The sequence below is a fragment of the Ogataea parapolymorpha genome, chromosome III, assembly GCF_000187245.1.
Source record: "Ogataea parapolymorpha DL-1 chromosome III, whole genome shotgun sequence".
In the NCBI taxonomy this organism is placed as follows: domain Eukaryota; kingdom Fungi; phylum Ascomycota; class Pichiomycetes; order Pichiales; family Pichiaceae; genus Ogataea; species Ogataea parapolymorpha.
The window spans coordinates 1-22,851 of NC_027864.1; the positions used below are offsets into that span (position 1 = coordinate 1).

The 22,851-nt window shown below is 43.6% G+C and overlaps 15 protein-coding genes and 1 non-coding gene across 16 annotated transcripts; 11 read left to right on the plus strand and 5 right to left on the minus strand.

The window, feature by feature from the left end:
- Nucleotides 1-560: 560 nt before the first annotated feature.
- Nucleotides 561-2,081, plus strand: HPODL_00155 (Allantoate permease; the record flags this gene model as incomplete). The annotated part of the gene is made up of 1 exon (XM_014080098.1): nt 561-2,081. The coding sequence occupies one exon, from the start codon at nt 561-563 to the stop codon at nt 2,079-2,081; it is 1,521 nt and encodes a 506-aa protein (XP_013935573.1).
- Nucleotides 2,082-2,335: 254 nt separating this feature from the next.
- On the plus strand, nt 2,336-3,625 carry HPODL_00156 (uncharacterized protein; the record flags this gene model as incomplete). The annotated part of the gene is made up of 1 exon (XM_014080099.1): nt 2,336-3,625. One exon carries the CDS (start codon nt 2,336-2,338, stop codon nt 3,623-3,625), a length of 1,290 nt encoding a protein of 429 aa, XP_013935574.1.
- A 72-nt stretch (nt 3,626-3,697) lies between these two features.
- Nucleotides 3,698-5,161, minus strand: HPODL_00157 (D-galactonate transporter; the record flags this gene model as incomplete). The annotated part of the gene is made up of 1 exon (XM_014080100.1): nt 3,698-5,161. One exon carries the CDS (start codon nt 5,159-5,161, stop codon nt 3,698-3,700), a length of 1,464 nt encoding a protein of 487 aa, XP_013935575.1.
- Nucleotides 5,162-5,704: 543 nt separating this feature from the next.
- On the plus strand, nt 5,705-7,030 carry HPODL_00158 (putative transcriptional regulatory protein; the record flags this gene model as incomplete). Its single annotated transcript, XM_014080101.1, has 1 exon — nt 5,705-7,030. One exon carries the CDS (start codon nt 5,705-5,707, stop codon nt 7,028-7,030), a length of 1,326 nt encoding a protein of 441 aa, XP_013935576.1.
- A 386-nt stretch (nt 7,031-7,416) lies between these two features.
- Nucleotides 7,417-8,265, plus strand: HPODL_00159 (Sorbose reductase SOU1; the record flags this gene model as incomplete). Its single annotated transcript, XM_014080102.1, has 1 exon — nt 7,417-8,265. One exon carries the CDS (start codon nt 7,417-7,419, stop codon nt 8,263-8,265), a length of 849 nt encoding a protein of 282 aa, XP_013935577.1.
- Nucleotides 8,266-8,987: 722 nt separating this feature from the next.
- On the plus strand, nt 8,988-10,688 carry HPODL_00160 (Tannase; the record flags this gene model as incomplete). The annotated part of the gene is made up of 1 exon (XM_014080103.1): nt 8,988-10,688. One exon carries the CDS (start codon nt 8,988-8,990, stop codon nt 10,686-10,688), a length of 1,701 nt encoding a protein of 566 aa, XP_013935578.1.
- Nucleotides 10,689-11,184: 496 nt separating this feature from the next.
- On the plus strand, nt 11,185-12,219 carry HPODL_00161 (uncharacterized protein; the record flags this gene model as incomplete). The annotated part of the gene is made up of 1 exon (XM_014080104.1): nt 11,185-12,219. One exon carries the CDS (start codon nt 11,185-11,187, stop codon nt 12,217-12,219), a length of 1,035 nt encoding a protein of 344 aa, XP_013935579.1.
- A 79-nt stretch (nt 12,220-12,298) lies between these two features.
- Nucleotides 12,299-13,306, minus strand: HPODL_00162 (Purine permease; the record flags this gene model as incomplete). Its single annotated transcript, XM_014080105.1, has 1 exon — nt 12,299-13,306. One exon carries the CDS (start codon nt 13,304-13,306, stop codon nt 12,299-12,301), a length of 1,008 nt encoding a protein of 335 aa, XP_013935580.1.
- Nucleotides 13,307-14,175: 869 nt separating this feature from the next.
- HPODL_00163 (guanine deaminase) lies at nt 14,176-15,603 on the plus strand (the record flags this gene model as incomplete). The annotated part of the gene is made up of 1 exon (XM_014080106.1): nt 14,176-15,603. One exon carries the CDS (start codon nt 14,176-14,178, stop codon nt 15,601-15,603), a length of 1,428 nt encoding a protein of 475 aa, XP_013935581.1.
- Nucleotides 15,604-15,885: 282 nt separating this feature from the next.
- HPODL_00164 (putative transporter) lies at nt 15,886-17,367 on the plus strand (the record flags this gene model as incomplete). The annotated part of the gene is made up of 1 exon (XM_014080107.1): nt 15,886-17,367. The coding sequence occupies one exon, from the start codon at nt 15,886-15,888 to the stop codon at nt 17,365-17,367; it is 1,482 nt and encodes a 493-aa protein (XP_013935582.1).
- Nucleotides 17,368-17,764: 397 nt separating this feature from the next.
- On the plus strand, nt 17,765-18,511 carry HPODL_00165 (uncharacterized protein; the record flags this gene model as incomplete). The annotated part of the gene is made up of 1 exon (XM_014080108.1): nt 17,765-18,511. The coding sequence occupies one exon, from the start codon at nt 17,765-17,767 to the stop codon at nt 18,509-18,511; it is 747 nt and encodes a 248-aa protein (XP_013935583.1).
- A 71-nt stretch (nt 18,512-18,582) lies between these two features.
- On the minus strand, nt 18,583-18,664 carry HPODL_05410. The gene has a single exon. It is a non-coding gene; the product is annotated as a tRNA-Leu (tRNA).
- A 158-nt stretch (nt 18,665-18,822) lies between these two features.
- HPODL_00166 (uncharacterized protein) lies at nt 18,823-19,488 on the minus strand (the record flags this gene model as incomplete). The annotated part of the gene is made up of 1 exon (XM_014080109.1): nt 18,823-19,488. One exon carries the CDS (start codon nt 19,486-19,488, stop codon nt 18,823-18,825), a length of 666 nt encoding a protein of 221 aa, XP_013935584.1.
- Nucleotides 19,489-19,692: 204 nt separating this feature from the next.
- HPODL_00167 (Component of the RSC chromatin remodeling complex) lies at nt 19,693-21,357 on the plus strand (the record flags this gene model as incomplete). Its single annotated transcript, XM_014080110.1, has 1 exon — nt 19,693-21,357. One exon carries the CDS (start codon nt 19,693-19,695, stop codon nt 21,355-21,357), a length of 1,665 nt encoding a protein of 554 aa, XP_013935585.1.
- A 6-nt stretch (nt 21,358-21,363) lies between these two features.
- Nucleotides 21,364-21,835, minus strand: HPODL_00168 (uncharacterized protein; the record flags this gene model as incomplete). Its single annotated transcript, XM_014080111.1, has 2 exons — nt 21,364-21,788; nt 21,823-21,835. 2 exons carry the CDS (start codon nt 21,833-21,835, stop codon nt 21,364-21,366), a joined length of 438 nt encoding a protein of 145 aa, XP_013935586.1.
- A 67-nt stretch (nt 21,836-21,902) lies between these two features.
- Nucleotides 21,903-22,850, plus strand: HPODL_00169 (DNA excision repair protein ERCC-1; the record flags this gene model as incomplete). The annotated part of the gene is made up of 1 exon (XM_014080112.1): nt 21,903-22,850. One exon carries the CDS (start codon nt 21,903-21,905, stop codon nt 22,848-22,850), a length of 948 nt encoding a protein of 315 aa, XP_013935587.1.
- Between the last annotated feature and the right edge of the window lies 1 nt (nt 22,851).

Below are 22,851 nucleotides of genomic sequence, written 5' to 3' on the forward strand. Positions count from 1 at the left end.
TACTATAGTTCTTACCTCCATTACACATTTGCTCCTCTACACAGGAACATTAATCTCTGCCGTCAGTAACATCCTCTCAACCCGATACTCCGGTCTGCCAATAAACATTGTTCATTCAACCCGTGACTCTATGGCCACCCCATTTGATCCCACGCTCCTCTGGCAACATCAATGCGTCCGCAAGACCGACGGCCTGGTCCCCTCCCTCGGAGCTGTTTGTTCGGTTGGGCAACGAACGCTCAAAATTAGTCGACTTTGCGATTCGTAGCTGCGAAACCAATGTCCCTCTCAGTTGAGGCACTTTTCGGCACATCTCCGACTAAACACGGCTCTACTCACTAGCCCAATAAGATAAATTATTTATTATTAGTTTAAAGCCACTATTTACGTAATCTTCTCAGTAGTCTGATATCTCACTCCGATTTCCGCTTGTAAAAATACTATATCTGCGTTTGCTCGGTGAGGGTAATTTTATCCGCGCGCATCTTTTTCCTATCAGCGATAATGAAAAATATTTATCTTGGGGTATCGTGAAATTTTAGCCTCGATATATTTTATCGATGTCGAAAGAATGGATGAAAGATGGAACAGACACGTTTCTATCGACCGTGATATCGCTGAATGAAAAGGGTATTCACTTGAATGAAAAGGATCTTGACGATGCGGCAAAATACACAGGACTCGCAGAAGATTATACGTTAGATCGTGAATACGAGAAGAAGTTCGTGAGAAAGATCGACTGGTATATCTTACCAATGGTTGCAGCATTAATGTCGTGTCAGTTGATGGACAAAACGACCAACTCTTATGCGGCACTCATGGGGCTTCGGACAGATCTTAATATGAGCTCGAAAGAGTATAGTTGGGTTGGATCATCTTTTTATCTGGGCTATTTGGTTTTTGAGTACCCTGCTGGGTTAGCCTTACAAAAGTTACCCTTGTCAAAAACTTTATCTGCGGCAGTGATTATTTGGGGCATTGTACTAATGTGTCATGCTGCTTGCCAATCCGCTGCAACATTTCTTCTCTGTCGTACATTGTTAGGAGTGTTCGAAGGATTTATGAACCCAGCATACATCTTACTGACCTCTCAATGGTACAAGAAGGAGGAACAGTTTATGAGAACTTGTTTTTGGTACGGTTCTCAAGGCTTGGGAACTTTATTGGGTGCAGCAATTGCCTACGGGCTGAAAGTTCACAGAGACGGAGAACACTCGTTCGCCTCGTGGAGGCTGTTCTACATAATCACTGGTGTGATCACGGTTTTCCTTGGTGTTGCCTCCATGCTTCATATCCCAGATCTTCCAGTGAAAGCTTGGTTCTTAAATGAAGAAGATAAACGTTGTTGTGTTGAAAGAGCTCGACACAATCAACAAGGTTTTGGAAACCACCGACTGAAATTGCCTCAACTAAGAGAAGCTGCTCTTGATCCAACAACGTACCTAATCTTCATCTATGCCATGACCTACGCTATTCCAAATGGGGGCCTCAATAATTTTGGAACAATTTTACTCAACTCAGACTTTGGATTCAGCACGACCGACTCAATGTTGATGAACATGCCTGGTGGTGCCATTGATGTTGTCATCCCTCCTTTAGTGGCTATCATCAACCACAAATTTTTGAAGGATAAACGACTTATTTCTATGATACTGGTCAATCTTCTTTGCGTGCTTGGTACCTGTCTTCTCATCTTTACAGGCCCTAAGGGATCCAGACTCGCAGGATACTATATCATTTATACATCAACAACATGTATGGCGGGAATAGCATCTATCGTTTCATCCAATGTGGCTGGCCACTCGAAAAAGGTTGCCGTCAGCACTGTTTTCCTCATTGGATACTGTGCTGGAAATATGATTGGGCCCCAAACATTTGTTGAGGCGCAGGCTCCGGATTATATTGGTGCTAAGACTGCGATGCTGGTGTGTTATTGTGTTGGAGCAGCCGCTATGGCGGCAATGTATGTGATTTACTACACAAGAAACCGCAAGCGAGGAGAGCCACCAGCTGAGACTGGAGATCTTGCTTTTGCAGATCTGACGGACAAGCAAAACCCAGATTTCAGATACGAGCTTTAAATAAAATCTCTTTTAATTTTGCTTATCACTGTATACTTTCTCAGACGCCGGAGACGCATATTCTCTTTAAATGCAATATCCCGCTGTAATACCTGCCTCCAGATGAAGATTACGGTATTATCCGCTCCGCGATGTATGGACAGATCATTCAGTGCCTCTCTTAAAATAAGTTTCCATAATAGGAAGTTGCGATTTTATCAGTTTCCTAGCCGAATCCTATAAGTACTTCGGTCCGAGCAGATCTCATCGACAACATGAAAGAACTTCTTCCTTGGAAACTCCCTGCTCCTCAGAAATACGCCTTTGTGAATGCTACGGTCATTGACTCCGCTAATGGTGTCGCAATCGAAGGCTTGACCGTGCTCACAGCAGATGGCAAGATCGCCGACGTTTGCAAAGGTGCAGCTCCGCCAGAGTACACAGCTGTCGATTGTACAGGCAAATATCTGTGCCCTGGACTTTTTGACAATCACGTCCACGTGCTCGCCGCTCCTGGAGAGGACAACCTGAAAGATCTGTTCCAACGTCAGCGTGACACTGCCATGTTTCGTGCCGCAAAGAATATCGAGTCCATGTTAGCCAGAGGATTTACATCCATTCGTGACACTGGGGGCGCCGAATATGCCATGTTCCAAGCCATTGAGGAGGGTGTCATTAAGGGACCGCGCCTATTCTACTCTGGCCCGGCTATCTCCCAGACTGGTGGCCATGGAGACTTTCGTGGACGCGAAATTCCTTCTGACCACTGCAACTGCCACATGCCCTCTCTAGGTGTTGTTGCCGACGGTGTTACTGAGTGCATGAGAGTTGCCAGAGACAATCTCCGTCAAGGTGCTCATTTTCTCAAGATAATGGGCGGTGGTGGTGTTGCATCTCCAACAGATAAACTTACCAATATGCAGTACACGGAGGACGAAATCCGGGCCATTGTCAAGGTTGCCGAGTCCTACGACACATTTGTCACTGCCCACGCATACACCACAAGATCTGTGCGCACATGTGTGCTTAACGGTTGCATGGGAATTGAGCACGGTAATTTGATGGACGACGAGACGGCGCAGCTAGTTGCTTCCAGGGGTGTTTATGTCACTCCAACTCTTGTTACCTACAAAATTATGAGCTCCAAACAGTTCAGCCACTTTTTAAGTGCCGACTCCCAGGAGAAGAACAAAGTTGTGCTCAAAAGTGGTCTTGAATTCCTCACTCGTGCCAAGAAATTTGGCATTAAGATCTGCTACGGGTCCGATCTGCTTGGCAGCCTGTCGGCATACCAGACATCCGAGTTCTCGCTTCGGGGAGAGGTGCTATCTGCGGCAGACATCCTCAAGTCTGCTACTATCACTCCGGCCGAAGCTCTTAAGGTTGACCATCTCATTGGGCAGATCAAGCCTGGCTTTTACGCTGACCTTCTCGTCCTTGAACGCAACCCGCTAGACGACATCAGCGTTTTGGACCAGTACGAGGACAACTTACGTGTTGTCATGAAAGACGGCATAGTCTACAAGAGTAACTGGGATGAACTGAAATGCGAGGTGAAAGCATAGCGCCAAGTACATTTTTTAGTGTATAAACTTAATTTAGAGTATAATTCTAAGCAGAGATTATTCAATTTCAGACTAATAACTATATCTATGGTATAAATCTTGTTTATCAGTGAGGTCCAAATCAGGATCGTATTCTGGCAAAGCGCCCGTTTTGAACAGTTCGTCTCTTCTTTTATTTTCCTTTATGCATTTCCATCTGTAAGCAAAAACGAGCACCTCAAATAATGCCCAGAATGCCAAGTCGGTAATCAGACCAGTCAAATAGGTAGGGTCTTTACTGTAATTCCACCATTGCGGATAGACAATACCGGCAAGCGAGTAGCCAACGTAGAACGCGTTGTTGACAATGGATTTCTTGGTGTTTCCACGGACGTTCGAAGCATTTAAACTCAAACATATGGAATAGAACGACGTGATACAGGCCCCAAGCCAAGCTCCGACTATCAGACCCCACCCATTGTCTTTGCGCATGCAAATTAGCATGATATTTCCAATGATTGGAACCAGAGTAAGAATCATAATAATGATGCATCGCTGATTAGGATACTTCCATAGCATTGCCACTCCAACCCAAATAGCCAAAAATTGAACTGCCCCGGAAGGAGATGAGTATTCCATAGTTTTGAACTCGTCGTATCCGAAATTGTTGATCATCAAACTAGCAAAAAGAATAGGACCCGACGTAACGGTCACGCAAAAGCCAAACAGAAAAGAGCTCCAAGTACCCCAGTCTGTCAAACATTCTTTGGCCTGACCCCAATCCCAAGAATTTTTTTCTCCTCTGTCAGATTCAGCAAGAATACGGTGGACAGCCACTTGGCGCTCCCTCTCGTTCAAAAACCAAGCATTTGATGGTTTCAGGGGAACCATGACACAAAACAGAAGACCAGCCACAATAGTAACTGCTCCACAAACTAGGTATCCAACTCTCCAGACCGCCATATTTAAATGTTTCTCGCCTTTTCCGATTCCATAAAACAAAAACGTTGCGAGAACTTGCGTGATAGCATTGCAAGAGATCCATATTGCTGTTCTCAGACCGTGTTCCGATTTTTTGTAGTACATCGAGGTGACAATGACAAACGATGGTGACACACAGCCCTCGAAGAAGCCCAGAAGCATTCTCATAGCTAAAAATCCCCCAAAGTTGTGAGGAGCAGCATGCAACATGCACACCGCTGCCCAAAGAACCACACAGACTCCTGTGACAATCTTAATTGGGAGCAAACTCAAAAGATACATGTAGAAGAACTGAGAAACTAACTGCGCAAGATAGAAGCCAGATGTTAACCAGCTGTATTGATTCCCGTCCAGATTCAAGTCCGTTTTAACTCCAAAAACAGCAGCATAAGACAATGATGTTTTATCCAAGTACTGAGAAAAAAACACCAAGCACATGAAAGGCAAAACATACAAATCTATCTTTCGAACCACCCTGCGTTCTTCCTCGGGAGTATAGTCAATGAAATCCTTTGGAGTCTGAACATGATAGAGCTCTGTGTTAGCGTTATCCTTTTCTGTTAGTTGCGTAGACATTACAAGACTACCAGATGCGTGGCTTTGTCGTCTTAAATAGCCACAAACAGGATGCCAACTTCGGGTAGCTTATCATGTAAGCGATAAAAAAAAATCAAATTATCTGAAATAGGAAGTTGCGAACCAAGCGATAAGGGAAGTCTTACCGTCGGCAATTGCTTAAAGAGCCCAACTTCTCAACTTAGAGTCTTCGAGAAGGTGGACATAGAGAGACTTAAAATATATCTGGGTGAAGTATTGGTGGTAATCAAGTATTGGTGGTAATCTCCTCCAGACGTAGCAGACCTAAACTCTTCTGTCATGCGACGTGCTGTGCCAGAAAAAAATCACAGATAAGTTTGAATTTAACATTTTAACTCGTGGATGGTTAAATTCGTGGCTATCAAATCGGCAAGAAGTTTTGGGAGATGCCAGGATTGTCGAAGACGGAAAAAGAGTTGCGATAAACAAACGCCTCAATGCAGCTCCTGTCTTCAGCGGAACGTTGAATGTGTCTATCCAAATAAGAGAACTTGTGCTCGACCGTCAGTGGCAGCGCGGAGTATGTCGGAGGTCGTCAACAGTCAGCTGGTACCACAGAAACCGTTTGATCCTTTGATTACGATGCTGAACGATGTTGAGAAGCAATATTTACATAACGTGAGGCAATTCGTGTTATCATCTGTTAAGTATCATCAAGCTTTGAAATATCTACTCCCACTGGCTCATGATAACAAGCCGGTGCTATACGCTCTATGTGCATGGGGAGCCTCTTTGCGTCCGGAGGATTCTTCAAAAGGATCGTCTTTGTTACTGAAGTCAATGAGCCTATGCAATCGACTTTATGGAGAAGTTGTACAATCGAATGCCAACGTTTCACAGCAAAAACTTCTCGAGCTAGTTGCGAGTCTGACAAGTCACGTTATTGTCGGCTCCTCTATAGGAAGCTCTTTTGCTTGGAGCTCCAATTTCTTCAAACTGTGCATAGTCTATAAAAAATTTGGCCTTCACGCATTTGAAAAGAATCCCAGGAATACTGACTTTACCACTTGGTTACTTCGTTCCTTTTTTTATCATGATGTGTTGAAGCTCACTTCGAGAAGAAACTCAAAGACTGCTTTTCCGCTGTCTGAATATAAAAGAATTTTGGACCATGAGAACAGCCCCAATCGGGATGTCTCAATGGACCAGTACAACCCTTTGATGGGCTGTTGCGTGGAACTATTTTTGCTTTTGGCAGAGCTTAACAATTTCTACGACGAATACAGCAGGCGAGTCGAGGCAGTTTTCGTATACTATAATCGGCTAAATCCTCTGCTTGATACAAATGATACGAATGCACAGTACGAGATTATCACAGGTCCTGAGTATCTTGAATATGAAAATGCGCGCATAGAGTTTCATGATTGGCTCGATAATCAAAGCAGGAATCTGATGGATAAAATCACATCCGCAAAGCCAAATTTACCAAATATCTCCAGCTTGGAGGACGTTCAGCAGAATGAGATTTTGTTGACATACTTTGAAGCAACACAAGTCACATTGCAGCTATTTCTTCTCTCGAAAATCCGCCGCATGTCTTCTCTCGATTATGAAGTTAAGGGTCTTATGCTTCATCTATTCAGTGCTATGAGAGTTTTGCTAAACTCAAACCTTAGCCCATATTTATCATTTCCCTTGTTAATAGCCGGAGTGGTCGCTGCAGAACGACACGACCGACTGACAGTGAAAATGCTATATCTAGGAATTGTGAGCCGCAACGGGGAAACAAACATACAGCGGATCTGGACAATAATCGAGGAATTGTGGAAGCTGAACCCAGATGGGAATAAGCACCTAGATTGGCAGAGTGTCATTGACCGACTGGGCTACAACATATGTGTCTGGTAACAGATCTCGTTTTGAATTTTGGGAGTAATCAAGATTGATTACGCGTTGGTCACTCAAGATTCGAGCTTGCAACAACTGCACCACAGCTGAATAGATTTTGCTCCATTGCCTGACTTCATAGTGCACACAGTCTTGGCTGCGGAGTTCCTTCCAAATGCAACGCCCTTCCAAGAACGGTAATTTAAGCTATTTTGTGGGGTAAGATAATTTTTATCGGCTAAAACACTGACCCTGCTTACCCCCCTTGGAAGCTCGTGGGGCAGATAAACTGAGAAATTATAGCCCTGTTGACTTGAGAATGCTAAAAATGGTACCTCCCCGATCGTGTTACAGATTTCTAAAAGCGATATAAATGTGGGCCCGTTGGGCAATTATTTGAGTGCCAGATGACAATACCAACTGTAGAGACCCCAAATACATTCGAAGGAAGATTTGTTAATCCCCCAGGGCCAGTTTTGGCGCCCAACGTCCTAGACCTTTTCTCATTGAAGAACAAAGTCTGCGTTGTAACCGGAGCTGGCCGAGGAATTGGCTACCACATTGCAGAAGCCTACGCGCAAGCCGGTGGACGTATAGCTATTTGGGATTACGAGGAACCAACGAAGGCAGCAGCCAAAATCACTGAGAACACTGGTGCAGAAACAAAATCCTACGGGTGTGACGTTGGAGATCAGCAGAAGGTTAAAGAAACCGTCGATCAAATAGTCAAAGATTTTGGAACCATTGATGTTTTTGTTGCGAATGCTGGTATCCATATTGTTACAGACGGAGTTATTGATACTCTGGATGAGGATGGGTCGAGATGGTCTAAAGTTATGAACGTTAATCTCAATGGAGTTTACAATTGTTCGAAAGCAGTTGGTAGAGTATTCAAAGAACGGGGGTCAGGATCATTGATTTTTACCGGATCTATGTCTGGTCATATAGTGAATATACCAATTCATCATGCAGCTTACAACACAAGCAAGGCGGGGGTTATTCACTTTGCAAAGTGTCTTGCAATGGAATTCAAAGATTTTGCCCGAGTCAATACAGTTTCACCCGGATACATTGATTCTGGAATCAACAACCATGTAGACCCCGCTCTACGTGAAACATGGCAGAAAGAGATTCCTCTTGGAAGAGAGGGATATCCCCGGGAATTGATTGGGGCCTACCTCTATTTTGCTTCGGACGCATCCACATACGCCACTGGGTCGGACTTAATTGTCGATGGTGGCTACACCATTCATTAGAATTTGCAACCGTGGCGAAGTTTATACTTTTCCGCTTCTATAATTATGCTTTATGGCTTTTATGCTTAGCCGGGTCGTCAGTAAACAGGAGATCTTTGTGATTCAAGGTGATCTCAAATAATTGGGTTTTACAGCATCACGGCACTAGCTGGATCGCTTGAGTGATCTTTTTGAATATATCTTTGGAAATTTATTCTCTTGCCTTGATCAACTAGATTAAGGTCGGTCAGTTTGAATAAAGGTCCAGTATGCAGACAAATGACATAATGCATCTCATGAATTTTGAATGCTTATAAATCTCCTAAGCATGACTTCATCGTCGAATAAAGATTTACACCAATTTCCGTTTTCGTAGTGGCTTTTCGGGGAATAAAATTTCCTCGGGATCGGTTTTACCTAATTTGACATAATTTTGATCACCGTTGAACTCTTTGGTGGAATTGACCACACAGAAGAAGTATCAAGTCTTATAAGCAACGGGCTTAGCGCTACCATTAATGAAATGCCGAAAATGCTTAGCTCATTAGATTGAACCCGGTTGCTTTGGTCAATAGTTATAAATATATCTCTATCATGTGGAGAGTAACTACAGTACAAGCCAGAAACTTTGTGCGATGTTGAACAGTTCTATTCTCCCACTATATTTGATTTTGACTGGCTCAATTGCTGCCCCAGTTTCAGACCCCGTTTCGAGCTCATCCAACTCGACCACGTTAACTGAAATGTGTGACTCGTCATACGTACAAAGTCTTATACCTGCCAACGGCACGTTGTTGGGAATTGAGTTCATTCCTTCCTCCGTTCAAGCCATTATTGTGGACCCATCAACTCAAGATTCAACTTCCTCGGGAGCCAGCTCAACTAGTACGTATACCTCCAAGTACTGCAGTGTCACTCTCGAGTACACTCATACAGGAAAGGGTGACAATGTGACTGTCAAATACGCTTTCCCAAGCCCTGATGAGTTTTCCAATCGGTTCTACCTTGCTGGAGGTGGTGGATACTCTCTGAATTCGGATGCTACAGGTGGACTTACTTATGGTGCTGTCAGTGGAGCTACCAGTGCTGGCTACGATGCCTTTGACTATAGCTTGGACGAAGTTTTTTTGTATGGCAACGGCTCCATCAATTGGGATGCAACTTACATGTTCAGCTACCAGGCTCTTGGTGAGCTGACCGTGGTGGGGAAATATCTCGCTAGAGAATTCTATGGTCTTGCCCAAGATGAAAAACTTTACACCTATTTCGAAGGATGTTCCGACGGAGGCCGTGAAGCAATGTCTCAGGTCCAACGATGGGGTGACGAATATGATGGTGTTATTGCTGGCGCTCCTGCATTTAGATTTGCTCAGCAACAAGTTCTTCATGTTTTCCCGGCCACAGTTGAGCACACACTTGGCTACTATCCACCAACTTGTGAACTGGAAAAAATTGTGAATGCCACCATTGAAGCATGCGATGGCTTGGATGGCCGTATCGACGGAGTCATCTCACGAACCGATTTATGTGCACTGCAATTCGATCTTGAGAGCTTGGTTGGCCAGCCATATTACTGTGCTGCCACAACTAGTTCTTCCTTAGGTTTTGGTTTCAGTAAAAGAGACGATGCAAGTCAAACTAGCGATACGCCAGAGCAAAGCGGAAACATCACACAAGAAGGTATCGCAGTTGCAAAGCAGATTTACGACGGTCTGTTTAACAGCGATGGAGAAAGAGCTTACTTTTCTTTTAGAATTGGATCGTCTCTCGATGATGCCGATACGACATACAATTCCGATGAGGACGCTTGGGAGTTGAATATCCCTTCGACAGGTGGACTTTACGTCCAAAAATTCATCAAGCTTCTTGATTTGGATAACTTGGAGAACCTGGATGGAGTCACTTACGATACCCTGATTGACTGGATGAAAACTGGTATGTACAGATACTTCGACAGTTTGCAGACAACGGTCACTGACCTGACTACGTTCAGAAACACCGGAGGAAAACTGATCCACTACCATGGAGAGTCCGATCCAAGTATTCCTCCAGCATCTTCAATTCACTACTGGCAGAGTGTGAAAGACACAATGTATGGAAACCTGACCTTTGAAGAGAGTCTCAAGCAGCTTGATGACTGGTACCAATTTTATCTCGTCCCAGGAGCCGCACATTGCGGCACAAATGATTTGCAACCAGGACCTTATCCAGAGACCAACATGGAAATCATGATCAACTGGGTCGAGAATGGCGTGAAACCAAGTGGTCTCAATGCTACAGTTTCGGAAGGTAAATATGCTTCAGAAAACCAGGAACTGTGCAAGTGGCCAACTCGTCCACTCTGGAGCTCTGACAACCTTTCAACGTTTGAGTGCTCCTTTGACGGGGCCTCGTACGAGAGCTGGACCTATGAATTACCAGCTTTCAAAATCCCTGTCTATTAAATCTTCACTTCTCTCGTTGATAAATTTTCTATCAAATAGCCATTTTAAGAAATCTTAAGCAAGTATTCTATTCATTGTATGTGCGTAGCAGTACTACCCAAGGGAAGTTCACTGAGTGTATGGTCTGTTCACAACAGTACAACTCTGAAATTTGAGCTGCATTATCCAACGTTTAACGTCTAATGCCCTTAGGCAAATTAGTCGTGATGCAAACAAAAGTCGGCATGGTTAAAGTTCACATGATATGTGCTACATCAGAGCCAAATCACAATAGTATTTTCGGCACATGGAGTCGGAAACTGCGGCCCAGTTGCATATCTGTCTTACATTTCGATCAGGTCCTGGAACCTGACACTCTAACTATCCGCTAACCTTTCCAGTCCTAGCACAGCCATAAGTCACCCAATTCAGTATTTTATCCCAAACTAGATATCCGCAATAATCTTATATATAGCCACCACCCCAAGCCGCTAAATGGCAATCTACTAAATCTAACATGACTAGACTATTTGTGATTGGTGCCACTGGATACATAGGGGGATCGGTTTTGAGCTACATCCTCAAAGCTTTCGCTGACTTCGAAATCACAGCTTTAGTGAGAACCAAAGAGAAAGCTGATTTACTCAAAACCGCAACAAATGGTCGTATAACCACAATTCTAGGGGGTCTTGATGACCTTGATTTAATTGAAGATGCTACAAAAAATGCAGACATCATCATCAATGCCGCCTCAAACAATCACATACCTAGCCTGCAGGCCATTAAAAAGGCTCTTGCTTCCAAAAAATCGTCTACCTTGTTTATTCACACATCTGGGGCAGGCGTTCTTGCTGACTCTACTGATCCTGCCCACTACAATCCATCTAAGGTGTACTCCGATGTCAAAGATATTGATGAAATTAATTCATTGCCAGATTCTCAGCCACACCGTCCGGCCGATAAGCTAGTTCAAACAATTCAGGACTCAAACCCAGACTACATCAAGACAGCCATTGTGTCTCCTCCGACAATTTTCGGAATTGGATCTGGATTCGACAACAAGACCTCCGTTCAAATTCCATACTTGGTGAAGTCAGTAGTGAAGGTGGGCCATAACTTCACGGTTTACGAAGGAAACACGGCTTGGAGCCATATTCACATCGATGACGTGGCAGCGCTGTACACTTTGATTGTACAGAAGTTTGTTGCAAACGAGTCGTTTCCTTCAGGGTATAAGGGGTACTATTTTGCTGCCGACGGAACGCCACATGTTTGGAAGGATGTGTCAGTAGCCGTTTCTAAATCGTTGGTGGCCAAGAAACTGTTATCCGATCGAAGAATCGACCAGTTATCTCCTGAAGAGGTGGAGAAGCAATTTGGCTTACCTGCACTGTTCTGGGGCTCTAATGTGAAGACTATTCCCGATCTTGGAAAGTCCATTGGCTGGAAACCTACAAAGTCGTCGGACAGCGAGTTTTGGGCCGATATTGATGTTGAAATTGAATATTTGCAAAAGCATGGCCTTTTGCATGAAGAACTTTTATCACACTGAAAGGTGGAAGCTGTATCTGCCGTCGAGATGCCTCTCACAAGTAAACCTATCGAATTAATAAATACTTAAACGTTTATAATTATACTACACCTGCAGTGTCATCTGGTTCCTTGTTGCCGTCGGGTATTATCAAGTTCAAAAAGCAGACGATTATGGCGCCAAAAATGAATGGAGTCTCGACAATAAGGTCAATTCCTTCAAGGAACCCTGCCAGAGCTTGATTTGAGCCACTGTAAGCTAAAATTTGGTCAAACCAAGAGGAAACTACAGTGCCTGCAAATCCCCATCCAAGACCACATGAAAGAATAAAGCGATTCCGCCTGGTCCATGGGACCGATGAGAGAACTTTTATCCCGGCAACACCAATAGTTCCGAAGAGAAATACTTGCATTCCACCAAACACGGGCAGAGGCAAGGCCGCAAAAGTAGCAGATATTTTGGAGAAAACACCCATCAGAATCAGCAACACAGCTGCAACCCATCCTGCTTTTCTCGAAGCGCATCCCGTGAGCAGGATAACTCCATTGTTAGCAGCCTGAGAGACCATAGGGAGTCCCCCACCGACGGAGGCCAATAGACTGCCTAATGCATCGCACATTATTCCTCCTTGAATACGAGACTGGAATTCGACACCAGACGTTTTTTCGTGACTTGCCTCTGCTGTGGCAAGAATATCAGGTATGCAACTGATACCTTCAACAATAAACATTAGTAAAAGCGCAAGAATCAAGGATCCATCCACCGAGTAAGTATAATTCTTGGTCCAAAGGAAGTCTGCTGCAGGAGCAGCTTGGATACCTGATGCATCCCAGTAGCCACACGCTGCTGATATGATGCATCCTATGACAAGCCCCAAAATAATCGACGAACTTTTCATAATTGGCGATCCAACAAGGTTGATGATAACAATGGATATGAAAGTGCAAAATCCCAGTCCAATGTATGCTCGAGATCCCCACTCAAAATCGTGAGAGCCGGTGCTGCATCCTCCACCATATTGCAGGCAATTACTACCTCCTCCCCAGTTTTTCATACCGTTTCCAGAAAGGTAAACAGCAAGCAGAAGAAGCAGTGTGCCAGTGACCATACTAGGGAAAATTCGTTTAAGGATCCTTGGTGGAACAAATGCTAGAAGAACCTGAATCCACACAGTGCATAACATCGAGCCAAGAAACGCCCCAAAGGCATCCGGGCAAGGGAGATAAGTTCCATCAGAAGCTATGGGGCAAGTCCCTTTTGAGTAACGGATTGAAGAATATGAGTATGCTATACCGACGATATCAAAGGTGGGCCCCACCACTGACAAAAGCCCCGTTCCAACGTAGTAAGGCGTTCTATAAATGTGAAATCTGGTAATCTGGGCAAACGTCGCAACTCCGGCAGTGATAAGCGTACAGGAAACAAGGTGTTGTGTTTGCTGAGCATCGAAATACAGGGCATCGCCCATCAAAAGCGGGACAGCGACAAGACTGCAGATCAATGTTAGACAATGCTGAAGGCCAAGTATAACAGCCAATAATATTGGAATATCATCGTTGATTCCAAAATACGGTTGATCGTAGTGTTTGAACCTTTTGTTGAAAGGCCAGATTGCAGGGGTAAAGAGGAAAGCGTAGTCGTAATCACCTAACCATCCATCTCGTGTGGTAAATTTTCTATAAAGATTTTTCAGTCTATTTTGCTCAAGATCAGTGATCTCCAAGGCGTGAGAGCTTTTTGAATCAGACATCTCAGAATAGGATCCAAGGTCAGAAAGTATTGGGTAATTTGCCGAAATATATAATAAAACAGTTTGAATTTGTGTCTTGATTCCATCACCGACTCGTGCCGACTCGGGCCGCCGAAACTGATAAGAAAAATTTTATGCACCCTGCACGATATCGAACCCAAAATAAAATTTAGCAAAACCGATAGCGATAAAAACTTACCTCGGTGACCATAAGCATTCTTTACAAGATGTTGCAGTCAAGTGCTTTGGACAATATTGGATTTACAGTGTACTATGGCATGCTTGTTCACACTCCAAAAATAGGTGACCTGGAGGTGATTCCTAACGCAAGGGTAGGCGTGGACAGCCGCGGAATCATAACATACGTGGCAACAGGCCCTTTGCTGACTACCATCGAAAGTGAAGCTCTAAACCATGATCCGTCTCTCCAAAGTATCAGTGTCGTTGACATTACCACCTCTGGATTCAGAAAGTTCTTTATTCCTGGCTTCATAGACACTCATATTCACGCTCCTCAGTTTCCCAACTGTGGAGTTTTTGGTAACTCAACCCTATTTTCCTGGTTGACCAAGTACACATATCCAGTAGAAATGGCATTGGAGGACCCCATAAAGGCAAAGGACGTCTACAATAGAGTTGTTCAAAAGACTCTTTCTAACGGGACTACTTTTTGTGCATACTATGCCACTATTCATACGACTGCAACCAATATATTGGCTGATTGTGCTTTCAAACATGGCCAGCGTGCATACATCGGAAGAAGTTGTATGGACTGTGCAAAGAAAGAATACACGGATCAAGGTTTAGAAGACGGAATACACTCGACCAAGACGGTAATTGAGCACATAAAAAGCATTGACGCAGACTACAAACTGATTAAACCAATATTGAGTCCGCGGAACGCCAATAAATGCTCGCCCGAGTTTATGTTGTGGCTTGCAGAACAAAGCCGTGAACAAGGTATTCCGATCCAAGCACATCTTAGTGAGACTGAGGACGAAGTCGAGCAAATTTTGAAAATGTTTCCTCACTGCAAAACCTATACCGAAATATACGACTCCCACAAGCTCCTCACCGAGAGCTCCATTCTAGGGCACTGTATTTTTCTGAGCAATGAAGAATTGAAGCTTATCAATAAGCGCAAGAGCTCTATTTCGCATTGTCCAACTTCTAATAGCTGTCTTACGTCAGGAGAAGCCAGACTGAGATGGATAATTGACAGCGGGTCAAAAGTTGGCCTCGGCACCGACGTTTCAGGTGGATTTTCTCCATCGATGCTCACTACAGCAAGACACGCGGTCCTTGTTTCTCGACATGTTGCCATGAAAACCAAATCTGACCACGATAAAATTTCAGTCAACGAATCGCTGTACCTAGCAACTCTCGGAGGAGCAAAAGTGATGGGTATGGAGCAAGAGCTTGGATCATTTGAAGTGGGTAAAAAGTGGGAATGTCAGCTGATAGATCTAGACACCAAGGAATCTCCTGTTGACCTTTTTGATTTCCTAAACCCCTCTGTTGAAGGACTACTGGCCGGAGACCCATCGCACATTTCCAGGTTCCAGGATCTCATTGACAAATGGGTTTTCAATGGAGATGATAGAAACGTGAGAAGGGTGTATGTTAATGGTCGATGCGTACTTGACAAGGATTGAGTTGATCGGAGCTAATAGATTCAGCGAGTAATCAAATAATATGTATAGGCAAAAGATCCGCCCGAGAACTGCATTACCTGTTGGCGATACAATAAAATTTCAAAATTTCGTACACAGATTGGCAGTTCAAATCTGCTGGTCTATTCAAAGCTTTCATAATCAGTGCAGAAATTTGGGAGACGTGCATATCCAAAAAAGTTCTGATAAGCACTGCATAAACACTGCCGTGCCAGGGGAGATAATATAAATCTCGACGAAAAACTCGATGTGCCAAATTTTAGAATGTCAGCTATCAAGGAGGACACATTGGAGGAGGTCAAATCAATCATTCAGGAGGGGGAGGTTGTTGAGGTGCGCGAGGGAGCCAAAGTGCTCGATCATAAGCTCGAAAGAAGAATTTGCCGGAAGTTTGACTACCGGATTCTACCTTTGACAGCCTTGATGTACCTTTTCAATTCCTTGGACAAATCCAACATATCTAATGCAAAAACGGACGGTATTGATAATGATCTCCACATCGTTGGACAACAGTGGAATACTATGCTCTCCATCTTCTATATTCCTTTCGTTCTCTGTGCCTTTCCGCTTTCGTTACTGATCAAAAAGTACAATGCAGCCAATGTGATTCCAATCATGATGTTCAGCTTTGGAAGCATTACATTGCTTCTTGTTTCAGCTTTTGATTACGGCTCGTTGGTCGCAGGAAGATGGTTCTTAGGAATGTGTGAGTCGGCCTTTTTCCCAGGTATTGTTTATTATTTGAGTACATTCTACCGCAGAGCAGAACTGGCTAGAAGGCTGTCAATCTTCTACGGTGCCTTCAACATTGCTAACGCATTCTCTGGACTGCTGTCCTATGGTGTCTTTCAAATCGAAAGTTCGCGTCTACACGGTTGGCAAATTTTGTTCCTAATTGAAGGAGCGTTGACGGTCGCATTTTCTGTGGTTGCGTTTTTGTATCTGCCGAGATCCGTTCAACAGGTTAAGTTCCTCACAGAGGAAGAAAGAGAATGTGCTGTGTGGAGAATATCGACGGATTCGAGTTCCATGGTTGGAGACAAACTATCAATCAAAGACTCTCTGAAAGTATTCAGACATCCTATCGCAATCATGTGGATGTTCCAAGAAATTTGCATTGGAGTTCCATTGAATTCCTATAGCAACTGGTTCCCACAAATTGTCCAGTCACTTGGTCACGGAACTGTCATCACAAACCTCTACACAGTTGCTCCAAATGTCTGGGGTGCTATTTCCTTGATGATACTATGTTTCGCTTCTGACTACACTAGAACTCGTTCCTTGTTTGTTGGAATTGCTGTTGCGTCTACCCTCATTGGATTTGTTGTTTTCGGAACGATCGACTCGGCGACTCATACGGGGGTTGCTTATTTCTCTTGCTTCCTGATGACTACCGGTGTCTCTGCTTCTTCAGTTTTGACGTCCACTTGGTACAACAACAACACGCCAAACGAAAACAGAAGAATGGTTATATCGGCTATTGGCATTCCTCTTGCCAACGCTTCTGGACTGATTGCGAGTAACATATTCAGAGCCAAGGATGCTCCAAAATATATTCCTGCACTCGGAATCACCGCAGCTTTTGGTGGTGCGGCTCTCATCACTATAGTATTAATCACTATTTACATGGTGGTCGATAACAAGCGCCGAGACAAGGCTCAGGGCACAAAACTAACCTTCAGAGATGTTCCAACATATTTGCTGGCAGAAGGCCCATCCAATCCTAGCTATAGATGGATGTATTAAATTGATCGATTTTTTATTTTTAGCGGATTTTAAATAATCGGAGTTTTACTCAAAGCGCTAAGGTGAACAACAGGTTCGAAAGCCAGTCATCTTCGTGGCAGAACATGCACGTAACTGCTACTAAATCGGAGGATCCTATTTCGTATGCAATATTTTGACCCGCCTCTACTCTTCAAGTTATTGCTATATCCCAAAATTGCGTTGCTTTTTCTCAAAAGGGGGTCCAAGCAATTAACACTTGTAGTAATGCGGCTCGTTAAAGAGCAAACAACTGACACCGTTTAAGGCAGCTCGTAAGAGACGGGAGAATCAAATGCGATGCGGCATGTGGATCTTATTGCGGCTCCCCTGATATAAAATAGAGCAGATATCTTAACTTTTGCAATCAGCTAACAAAATGGACAAAACCGTATACTTAGTTGTTGGTGCTTCCAGGGGCCTTGGTTATGAAATTGCTAACCAATTGAGCACAAAGGATTCAAACTATGTGATCACCACCTACAGATCGGTGGAAACCTCGGGCCAATTGCTTAGTCTGGCCGAAAAGCCAAATGTTGAAGCTATTCAGCTTGACGTTGCAGCACAGTACTCAATCGATAATCTACCCCACGAAATAAAGAAATTTACAGATTCAATGGATATTGCCATTATCAACGCTGGAATAGCAGAGTCCTTCGGTAGCGTCTTAGAATGCAACAGAGATGCCTGGCTTCAGCATTACACTACTAATGCGCTAGGTCCAATTTTGGTTTATCAAAAGATTCATCCCTTCATGTTGACGAAGTTCACCAGAAAAGTATTCTTCATTTCATGCGCTGCAGGCTCCGCTCAAACCCTGCTGTCTATTCCTTTTGGTGCTTATGGACAATCCAAAGCCGCTTTGAACTACTCTGTTAAGAAACTCAGCGAGGAGCAGCACAGCAACCATTTCACTATTGTGGCTATCCATCCAGGAACTATATTGACAGAAAATATCAAAGAAAAACTCAAGTTTGGAGACATCGATGTAAAAAACAAGATACAATTCAAGACTGTGTTGCCTGCCTTGGCTGCTGAACAAGTTCTTGTGGCAATTGATGTTTTGGGAGAACAAAGCAATGGTAGGTTCGTAAAGGCTGACGATTTGCTTGACATTCCATTTTAGGTGCTATTTTCGTATAGCTAGCTGCTACTCAAATAAAATAAAAAAGTGAAGTCAAAAAAAAAAAAAAATAATGTGGGCTAAGAGGTTCGAACTCTTGCTTCTTAACGAAATCACGACCTGAACGTGACGCCTTAACCACTCGGCCAAACCCACTGTTTGTTGAAGGAGTGTATCATCAGTCAGCTTTGTTCGTATTGGCCCAATACCACTCCCGATTAACTCATTATGGAAGAATTCTAAATAAAATTTGTAGTGTATTGTTACAAATAATTCAATTTCGACTACAATCTCTACAACGAATTGCCTTCTATTTAGCCTTCCTTAAGTGGATCGAGTTTCTTCACCACTTTGGCAGGGACGCCTAAGACTAGTGAGTTACTTTCGACATCTTTTGTCACAACAGCTCCCGCACCCACAACGACATTATTCCCTAGAGTAACGCCTGGCAAAACAACACAGTTGGCCCCAAGCCAGCAGTGGTCTCCAATTCTGATTGGTAAGCCAAACTCTTGACCTTCGGCCCGAGAATTCACATCCAATGGGTGGCCAGCTGTGCATAGCGTAACGTTGGGACCAAGCAGACAATTGTCTCCGATTAAAATCAGAGAGACGTCCAAAAACGAAGCATTGTAGTTGGCGTAGAAATTATCTCCCACAACTATGTTGTAGCCGTAATCGCAGCTGAACGGGGGCTCCACGAAGCAGTTTGCGCCAGCTTTGCCAAAGAATTTCTGGATGAAGTCAGCCTTTGATTTTTTCCAGTCCTCGAGAGAACTGTAGTCTCCGCGACGAATATTGGCAAAATCGATAGACAAGTCGGACGAGATTGCCCTTCCATCTTCTAGCAATGGATCCATCGGGTCATACAACATTCCAGAGATCATTCGGGCGTACTCTGGAGTTTCGGGAACATAACGCAAATTGTTACGAGCGTACTCTAATAGTTCATGATCTAATTCTGATGCAGCAGCAACCATTATGGTAGCAGTTTGGAATATTCAAATTATTCAAAGCTTCAAAGTCTGGATCTGAGAAACTAAGATACCGTAAAACCGAATGAAGATCTCCCAGATTGCTCACTATCGATGGCGGCTCAGCGTCTTTTCTGGTATTCAAGGTGGGGTGCTTACGTCACCATTACGCTCTGAAAATATTTCCACGAAAAAACAAACATCGAAATCATGTATAATATCAAGTCATACACACCGCCTTCACACGAATCGCGCAACGGCAGTGAAATGCCAATTGTGACGCCAGTGCGTGTCATGCCTCTGGAGCCGGTGGCTTCCAGAGACCAGGAGATGCGCTTTTTAGAGAGTAATAGACAGCTCAAAAACGATGTATACAACTACTACAATGTGTCTGGCACCAACTACAAGGGTCCTCCTGAGGTGGAACGAATCCAATTGGCATTTGAATCTGGTATTGACGAAGAGATTGATTACTATCTTGGACACCTTGTCTTCATTTCCAAGGATAATCCGGAACTTCTAAAGTTCAAAAGCGGTTTTGCATTTTTAATTGAGCCCCTATCACGGTTTTTTGACTGCAAAGCCTTTGATCCCCAGGCCGAAAATGGGGACATCAATAGATCTCTTGATGCCGCTTTGATAATCCGCAATACTGTCCAAGACATTGACAACTCGCAGGTCATTTCAATGAATTTCAAGATTAAAGAGGTTCTCATGAAGATTGTGAACCATCGAGTTATTTTGGATAATTGTTTTACTAGCGAATCATATGAGCAACTTAAAGAGCTTCTCAGGTACTCGATGGATATCATAGAGGCTATATCTTCATATTTGGCGCCTGCCCCGCTGGACGATCCCATGTTTTTGTCCCTTACAAATCTTCTACAAACCGTGCAGGATCGATCTGTGATAATCACCGCACTCAGATCATTGAGTAGACTCATGTACAACACTAGGAAGGAAGGCGATGCTGCCGATCATCTAGACGACGAGCTTGTGGACCGCGTGGTCTCATACCTTGCTTTTGCCGTGAATGAGGATAATGATAACGATGAGTTGCTCATTACGGCATTGGATTTCCTATATCAATTTATTTTGCCAGGACGCTCGGCAAAGCTGTTGAAGAATCCTACTAACTGCTTTGTCTTGCAAACTTTCCTCCCAAGACTGCTGACTTACAAGCAAAAGTACAAAACTGAATTTACGCAGGAAATGCCTATGTTGAAACTTGCAAAAAGATCAAGAGAGGACAGTCCGACGAACCCTCCTCCTTTACCAGAAAATCTAATAACTTCCCTGAACAACCTTCCGGAACCTAACAGGGCCACAGCTTGGATGAGATGCTCGTATAGGGCGACTGAGGAAGGAGATGTGACACAAATTTCCCTATGGAGATCATATGAAGCACAGTTTCAAAAGTATTCTTCAGCAGGATCAAACTTGCGTTTGCTTCCTGCCGTTGATTTTATCAAAAATGTACAACACGCGTTCCCAAATTCCAATGCAATGGTATTGACTTTACCTGACGGAACACGAAAATTCATTATCAAGGGAATTGAACCGAGAGCTGTACCTGTCGATATTGACCAAGGCAAGGTTGAGGCACTGACAGATAGAGCTGCTGCATCGGACCATGGTGGAAGTTCCAAGAACAACAAGCAAGAACCATACCATCCAGTACAATACAATTTCAACGACAGCCTGGCCTTGACGGAAATAAATACCTCTGCTAGCTTGTTGATTACTGAGCTAATGGCGACGAAAAAAGGCCAGGAGCTGTTTGTTGGACACAAAGAAAAGTTGCTAGACAGTGTACTGAAGGTTCCTAAGCTTCTACCTTACATCCACGAGGCGCTTCAAAAACTAGATTATTAATATATATTATTGCTTCTTTTCTCTTTCCATAATTTTTGTTCTAAGTATGCTATCCACTCGCTCCAAAGCCTGGAGCTTTTCATTAATTAATTGTGATAGTTTTTTGGAATCCTCCGTCAGCTTTGTCAATCTGTTTTGGAAAAATTCCAGAGCTTGTTCAGTGGTCTTCTCGATGTAGTAGCCAGTACCAACATCAATTAAAAATTTATCGCTATCTTTAACTTTCCCAGGAACGTAAAGTGAAGATGTCAATGGTACAAGTAGTGCCTTCTTATCGTTTGCATTGATTCGTTGCACATTATCCCCACAATCCTGGTATTTAGCCTGTGCTGTTTTTAGGGCCTGGTAAGAAGTTTCCAAGTGCTCTAGCTCTCCGTTCAGCTGGCGTTTGAATTCAAGGATCTGTTCGGGCTCAAGTTTCGTAAGATCAACTTTGACGTTAGCTTCTAGTCTAAAAATACGTACTCTTCTGGCTCATGACAAGGTTTGGATTTTCTTGAAAAATATCTGTCGTGCAAGCCCTAACAAAACTTTGTATTACAAGCATGGATACTGATTCAAGCTCGTTTGCCAGTATCCTAGCAAATGTCGCCAAGATGCGGCAGAAGGAGGGCGATGAGAATTTGGAGCAAGATAAGGCTGATTCTGCTGTTTTGCCAAAGCCTGAAAGGTCTAAATCCACCTTTGATAGAGTGATAGATGCGCCTTCTCTCCGCCCTGCTCAGAACGAGGCTTCAGTCAGAGTCCGTCCTACAAGAGACTCGTCGCCACAAATTATCATCCGTGGGTCCAATCAAGAGGATAAGCGCGTGGATTCAGCCAAATACACTACGCTTAAGAAGCAGACATTTGGTGCCATTCAAATCAATCAAAATCAAACGGGAAATCCTTTACTCCAATCACTGAAACAGGTAGCGTACGAGTTTAATGCCAAGGTGAAGGATGTGGACTATCTGATTAATTCTCATTGTGTTGTTGTCTTCTTATCGCTTCGTTATCACAAACTCCATCCGGAATACATTTACAACAAGATCAAAAAGATCACATATAACGGGAGCAACAGACGGCTTAACCGCATTTTATTGGTCCTTGTTGACGTTGACAACTCAAACGATAGCATTCGTGAGCTGAATAAGCTATGTCTGTTCAATGAGCTCAATCTAGTGCTTGCGTGGTCATTTCAACAATGTGCAGATTATTTGACCTTCTTAAAACAATGCGAGTTAAATGTCGGTAACCAGCTGATTAAAGGAGCCGCAAAAACGGACAGCATTGCTAACGATGCTGATTACTACCAGCGGATTGTGGATATGATGACTAGCATACGATCTATCAACAAAACAGATTCTATCAAACTAATTTCGCGTTTCAAAAGTTTCAAGAACCTGTGCGAGGAGGCGAACGAGTATAATCTGGAAGAGATTTCAGGTATGGGCCACAACAAGATTGAGCGATTACTTAAGGTCATCAATGATCCGTTTATCTATAAATGAG